The sequence below is a fragment of the Elephas maximus genome, chromosome 25 (assembly GCF_024166365.1).
Source record: "Elephas maximus indicus isolate mEleMax1 chromosome 25, mEleMax1 primary haplotype, whole genome shotgun sequence".
Classification (NCBI taxonomy): domain Eukaryota; kingdom Metazoa; phylum Chordata; class Mammalia; order Proboscidea; family Elephantidae; genus Elephas; species Elephas maximus.
Window position 1 is genome coordinate 18629285 of NC_064843.1, and position 6655 is coordinate 18635939.

General features: G+C 44.0%; 1 protein-coding gene across 1 annotated transcript; it reads left to right on the plus strand.

Moving 5' to 3' along the window:
- The first annotated feature begins 512 nt into the window (after positions 1–512).
- On the plus strand, positions 513–6380 carry LOC126067829 (zinc finger and SCAN domain-containing protein 5B-like). Its single transcript, XM_049870086.1, has 5 exons — positions 513–896; positions 3063–3149; positions 3966–4113; positions 5554–5667; positions 5929–6380. Exons 1-5 carry the CDS (start codon positions 513–515, stop codon positions 6378–6380), a joined length of 1185 nt encoding a protein of 394 aa, XP_049726043.1.
- The last annotated feature ends 275 nt before the right edge of the window (positions 6381–6655 follow it).

A 6655-nucleotide genomic window follows, 5' to 3' on the forward strand; every position in this document is an offset into this window, starting at 1 on the left:
TCTTGCCTGCTTGGGATTTGTCAGTCTTCGAAGCCTCTGAATAAGTACCCTGCTCTCTGACCTGCCAACCTGCAACTACGTAAATCAGGAGAATCTTCTATCCTGACCCACAGACTTGGGACGTTTCAGCCTCTACAGCCCTGTGAGCCATTTCTTTGATATAAATCTATATATATATATTTATACATTTTGCTGATTTTGCCTTTCTAGAGAACCCAGCCTAAGACAGCAAGCTTATGGTGTAACAGAACAGCCTGGATTAATTTCTACTGTAATAAGTACGATACCAGTGAAGAATGGTAGCTCATATTGAACTTAGGAATTCAAAGGGGTGCAGAGAAAAAAGTAAAGTCAAACTGATCTGGATCATCCTTTTTTTACTTCCAGACTTCTGGACCCACGCTGTGAACTTATTACTGAAGAAAACCAAAGTAAACCCCTTCAGATAGATCTCAGTTAATTACTGGCTTCTAGGAGAACTCGCTCAGTCGTTGGAAAACTCCCCACTAAATATGGCTGTTGACTTGACATCTTCATGGCGCCATGGAAAACCTAGTGAGGACTGTGGATCAGAGTCTCCACAGCTTATGTCTTCCCAAGAAGCTGATCTTGGAGAGAAAGACTATGACCCTGAGACCTGGCATGTGAACTTCAGAGCATTTACCAGCTCGGAGGGGGCCGACCCCATCGGGGATCTGAAGAGGCTTTCTGAGCTCTGCCGTCTCTGGCTAAGGCCTGACCTTCACACCAAGGAGCAGATTCTGGACAAGCTGGTGCTGGAGCAGTTCATGATCTCCATGCCACTGGATCTCCAGGTCTTAGTCAAGGAAAGTGGAGTGAAGAATTGCAAAGACCTGGAGGAGATGCTGCGAAATAACAGGAGACCCGTGACATGGGTGAGCAGAACCTTCATTATTGGTGTGGGAATTGGAAAACTGGGGTGAGGGCTGCAAGAAGGAATTGCACTAGACAGAACCAAATGAAAAAAACAAACATGTTGCTGTCAAGTCGATTCCAATTCATAGAAGCTGTAGAAGATAGAACTGTCCCATAGGGTTTCCAAGGCTGTAAATCTTTACAGAAGCAGACTGCCACATCTTTCTCCCATGGAGCGGCTGGTGGGTTTGAACCTCTGACTTTTCGATTAGCAGCCAACTGCTTAATCACTGGGCCACCAGCACTCTTACTAGAAAGGACACAAGTTTATTCCAGGTCAATGGTTTTCAGTTGGGTGATTTTGACCCCAGGGGACGTTGAGCAATATTTGGAGACAACACCTAGTTGTCACATGGAGAGGGAGTGGTGCTATGTGTATCTAGTGGGTAGAGGCCAGTGATGCTGCTCAACAACCTACAACGCACCGAACAGCCCCCACCACAAAGAATTATCCAGCCCAAATATCAAATTAGTGCTGAGGCTGGGAAACCCTACTCTAGGAGATAGATAGGCAAGAGGAATACAGAAACCCACATGATGTCGTTTGAGGCCAACATCAAAGAAAAGAATGGGTGAAATACTGTGTCTAATGAATGAGCTAATGAGGAAATAGACTGAATTTAAGGTGGCTCCTATTGTCCTAACAAGGGGAAAATAAATGATTGGTTGTTGTTAGCTGCTGTCGATTCCAATTCATGGTGACCACATTTATTGCATAGGAGGACTGCTCCATAGGGTTTTCTTGGTTGTAATCTTTACGGAAGCAGATCAGCAAGCCTATCTTCCACGGTACTGCTGGGTGGGTTCGAACCGCCAACCTTTTGGTTAGTAGTGGAGTGCAAACTGTGCCACCCAGGGACTTTTAGTTGGTATTATAGATCAAGTGGAAAATCTAGAGTAGAGTTTCTCACAGGAAGTTTCTTAAGTCCCAGCACAAAATGAGATGCCATTAATAAACCAATTTAGATTTACCAAAAATATTCCTATAAAAATATCCCTGGTAGCACAGTGCTTAAAGCGCTTGGCTGCTAACAGAAAGGTTGACAGTTTGAAACTACCATCTACTCCTGGGAAGAAAGGTGCTGCAGTCTGCTTTCGTAAAGACTACAGCCTAGAAAACCCTATGGGGCAGTTCTAATCTGTCCTATAGGGTCACTCTGAGTCGGAACAGACTCAACAGCAATGGGTCAGGTCGTTGGTATTCCTACATTTTCCCTGTGGAGTTGGAGACCAATTCATTCCAATAATCTCCAGATTTATGTAGCAAATAGTTGCAGTCCAGTCAATTCTGACTCGTGCCCACCTCCCCATGTGTGTCAGAGTAAAACTGACACACATAGAGTTTTCAATGGCTAGTTTTTGTTTTTTGTTTAGTTTTCTGGGAAGTAGGTCACCAGGCCTTTCTTCCAAGGTGTCTCTGAGGGGACTTGAACCGCCAAACTTTTGGTTATCATCAGAACACATTAACCTTTTGTACCACCCAGGGACTGCAACTCTGTGGCAAGGAAGACAGATTTTTAAAAAGCTATTCCAGTGAACCTTGAGTGTTATAGAAGGAGGCATACAGGGGGCAGAAGGGAGCTACATGCAGGTTCTTTTTTTTTTTTTTTAATTATTTAATTTTATTGTTGTTTTGAGAATATACACAGCAATTCAAGTTTCTGCATGTACAATTCAGTGACATTGATTACATTCTTCAAGTTATGCAACCATTCTCATCCTCTTTTCTAAGTTGTTCCTCCCCCATTAACATAACTCACTGCCCTCTATGGTCCCTATCTAATCTTCCAAACTGCTGTTGTCACCTTGATCTTATATAGATAAAGATCTTAAAAAAGCATAATACTCAAGGCAGATTTTTTTTACTAGTTACAGTACAGTATTGTTTGGTTTTAAGAAGGCTTCGGGGGATGTTTGTATTTAAGGTTTAAAGATTATCTCAAGACAATAGTTTCAGGGGTTTATCCAGCCTCCATGGCTCCAGAAAACCTGGATTTCATGAGAATTTGAAATCCTTCTCTGCATTTCTCCACCTTTGATCAGGATTCTTCTATAGAATTTTTGATCAAATACATGCAGGTTCTTATGGGGAATCTGATCTTGGATTTTTTTTTTTTTTCTCCCAGTCCGTAGTCTGCTTACAAGGACAGGAATTTCTTCTGCCAAATCCAGATGTTCAGATGGCCGGATCTGAGGCCAGCGACATGGATGATGTGAGCAGCTTGTCCAGGGAGCCTCACTCCTGTGGAAGTGAGATACATCCAGAGAACAGACGGAAGACCAGCCAAGAACACCAGAATTTTCCAGGGATTGATGTCACATCAAGGAGCCATCAGGTCAGTATGTAATGACTAATCATTGGGGAGAGGTAGGAAAAGGTACAAAGGACAGTGGTGGGTAAAGCTGCTAGAATATTGAGAGATTTAGCATAGGATGGGGTTAGACCCATTTCTCCCGGGGATTCCCATGAATGCATTATGTTCCTAGACATTTCTGAGCCACTGGGGAAAATGAAGACCCATTAGCCTTCCTCCTCACCCCTACCACCATCAACTTCATGAACATACAGGTGTTGTTGTTAGGTGCTGTGGAGTTGTTTCCAACTCACAGCTATAGGACAGAATAGAACTGCCCTCATAGGGTTTCCTAGGCTGTAATCTTTACAGGGGCAGATTGCCAGGTCTTTTTCTCCAGCGGAGCAGGTTATGGGTTCAAACTGCCAACCTTTTGGTCCCAGTTGAGCCCTTAACCGCTGTACCACCAGGGCTCCTTATTCAATATATAGAAGAATAAAAACTGTAAGATCGGGATTTAGAGATGTAAGAGGTCTAGATTAATGACAGACTTGGAAACTAGGTATTGATATTTATTGGGGATGATTAGGTGTCATCTAGGATGTCTGGGTATCCCCAATGTTACTAGGAAAGTTGGAGAGTCACATCAAGGAGATGCCTGGGGGGAAAGAAGAGAAAGCTTTTCATGCTCCAATCTAGGCACGTCATTCACCACATTGGGCTGTCCATTTTCAGGGGCAGAAACTTCTGCCAGAGGCCATTTCTGCAAATGGTGAGCTGGAGTGTCCGAGACCCGAACAGAACTTGGAGGAGAACCTGATGGAAGACAGGGAAGGGTCAACAGCATGTGATGCCCAGGGGTCTCAGCTTCTGAAGGGTTCTGGTGAGTATGGAGACTGGGGACCAAGGGCAGTTAGTGACGCGTTTTCTCTACTGGGTACAGGACTGGGTCTTGTTGAATTTGCTATTTCTTCTCCAGGCTTGCTCGAATTAGAGAGGCCTGAATAATTCCACCTAGTCCCCCTACCATTAAAATTTTTTATCTCTTGTGACCTCATTAATACGCTGTTGTTGTTGTTGGATGCCGTAAAAATTGACTCCAACTCATAGCGACCCCATGTGACAGAGTGGAACAGCCCATAAGGTTTTCTAGGCTGTAATCTTTACAGGAGCAGATCACCAGGTCTTTTCTTCTGTGGAGCCACTGACGGGTTCTGTCCGCCCACCAACCTTTTGGCTCGTAGGAGAGTGCTTAACCATTGCACCACTAGGGCATTTACATTGGTATGCACAACTTTTTTTTTTGCTTGCACACATGCTTTGATCTATTTGTTAGACCTTTCAACCAGACATTAGACAGATCCTGTTGAAAATTGTTGCTAGTTACTGTCAAGTCATTCTGACTCATGGCCACCCCATGAGTGCAGAGTAGAACTGATCCATAGGGTTTTCAAAGCTGTGACCTTTCAGAAGCAGATCACCAGGACTGGGTGGGTTTGAACTGTCAACCTTTCCGTCGGCAGCAGTAATAGTAGTTGCTTTCGAGTTGATTTCACTCATGGCAACCACCTGTGTGCAGCATAGAACTGCTCCATGGGGTTTTCAAGGCTGTGAACTTTCGGAAGCAGATCACCAGGCCTGTCTTCCGAGGCGCTTCTAGGAGGATTTGAACCTTCAGCTTTTAGGTTAGCAGTAGTAGTAGTTATGGTCAAGTCAATTCTGACTCATGGCAACCCCATGTGTGCATGTGAGTTCCATAGGATTTTCAAGGTTGTGATCTTTTGGAAGCAGATCTCCAGGCCTTTCTTCCAAGGCACCTCTGGGCGGGTTTGAACCTTCAGCCTTTCACTTAGCAGTCAGAGTGCTTAATTATTTGTACCACCCCAGGGCTCCTCATGTTTAAGAGATAAATATTTTATATGCTTTCTGTAACCCTGCTCTTGCATGACCTGATGGTATGTCAAAATATATGAAAAAATACTTGTTTTGTTCCTCTCTGCCTTTTATTACTTATAAAAACTCCTAGCGTTTCTCTCTCCAAAAAAAAAGTCTCACTGATGCTTTTCTGCCAATCCATGAGTCTTCTCTAAAACCAAATAAGCTCTATAAAATTAACTTTGTCGAAATTTTTTTCGTGGTATCCAGCATTACCATATCGTAGGGGAAGTTGGCTCTCAAATGCCCAGTCTTCTCCATCACTGCCTTCCCAGAGTACCCTACAATCTCTTAGGCTTGTGAGGCAACGTCAGTGTTTGGCCAAGTGAGTTTGGTATCACTGAAAATGCTCTTCATTAAGTGTCATGTACTGGATCTTTTCTTCCAGGAGATTCTGTGGGAGCCAATGATAGAAAGAATCCCAAAGAAGACACTTCTATTAAAAATGTGGATGCTGACACACCACCCACTCTTATTTTGGAGAGAGAAGTTTCTACTACAGGTGGGAACAGGGAAGATTCTCAGAAGAATCTGAGACGTTCCAAAAGAAGAAAATCAGGCAACTCCTCAAATTCCCAAGGAAGACCTCATGAAGGAGCTACTCATTTGGACAAAAGAGAATTCCTGGCACAAGTTGGGTTACACCAAATTGATTCACCAAGGACCATGGGACCAACTCACCATGATTCACCAAGTACAGCTGGACCAGTTGACCACGATTCATCAAGTACCGTGGGATCAATTGACCATACTGTTGGTCAAGGGCAAGATTCCACAGGACTTTCACTCTATCAATGTGGATTTTGTGAGAAAAGATTTCATTATAAATCTCAGTTCGACATCCACCAGAGGACACACACAGGAGAGAGGCCGTTTAAGTGCAGCTTCTGTGGGAAAGGCTTCATGCAGCCCTCAGATGTCCGCGTTCACCAACGAATCCACACAGGGGAGAAGCCATTCAAATGTGAGCTCTGTCACAGAGAGTTCACCCACGAGTCCACCCTACATGGCCATAAAAGGACCCACACTAATGAGAAACCATTCCACTGCACAGAGTGTGGGAAACACTTCAGCCACAAGGGGAACCTCAATGTTCACCGTCGAATCCATTCCGGAACGAAACCTTACAGCTGTCCCAAGTGTGGGCACACCTTCCGTCAGCTGGGAACTTTCAAACGCCATGAAAAAACACATTCCAAAATGGCATCTCAATGATTCTGTATTAGAGCCCTGGTTCTGTTGTTAACCAAAAGGTTGACCGTTCAAACTCACCCAGTGGCTCCAAGGAAGAAAGACCTGACAACCTGCTTCCATTAAGATTACAGCCTGGAAAACCCTATAAGACAGTTCTACTCTGTCACATGGGGTTGCTGTGACTTACAATTGACTTAACAGCACCCAACAACAGCAATGATTCTGTAATCACGCCCAAGTTTTCTTCTGCCCCAAGAAGGAAGTTAGCATTTTTCACCTTCATTCTAAAGGAGTAA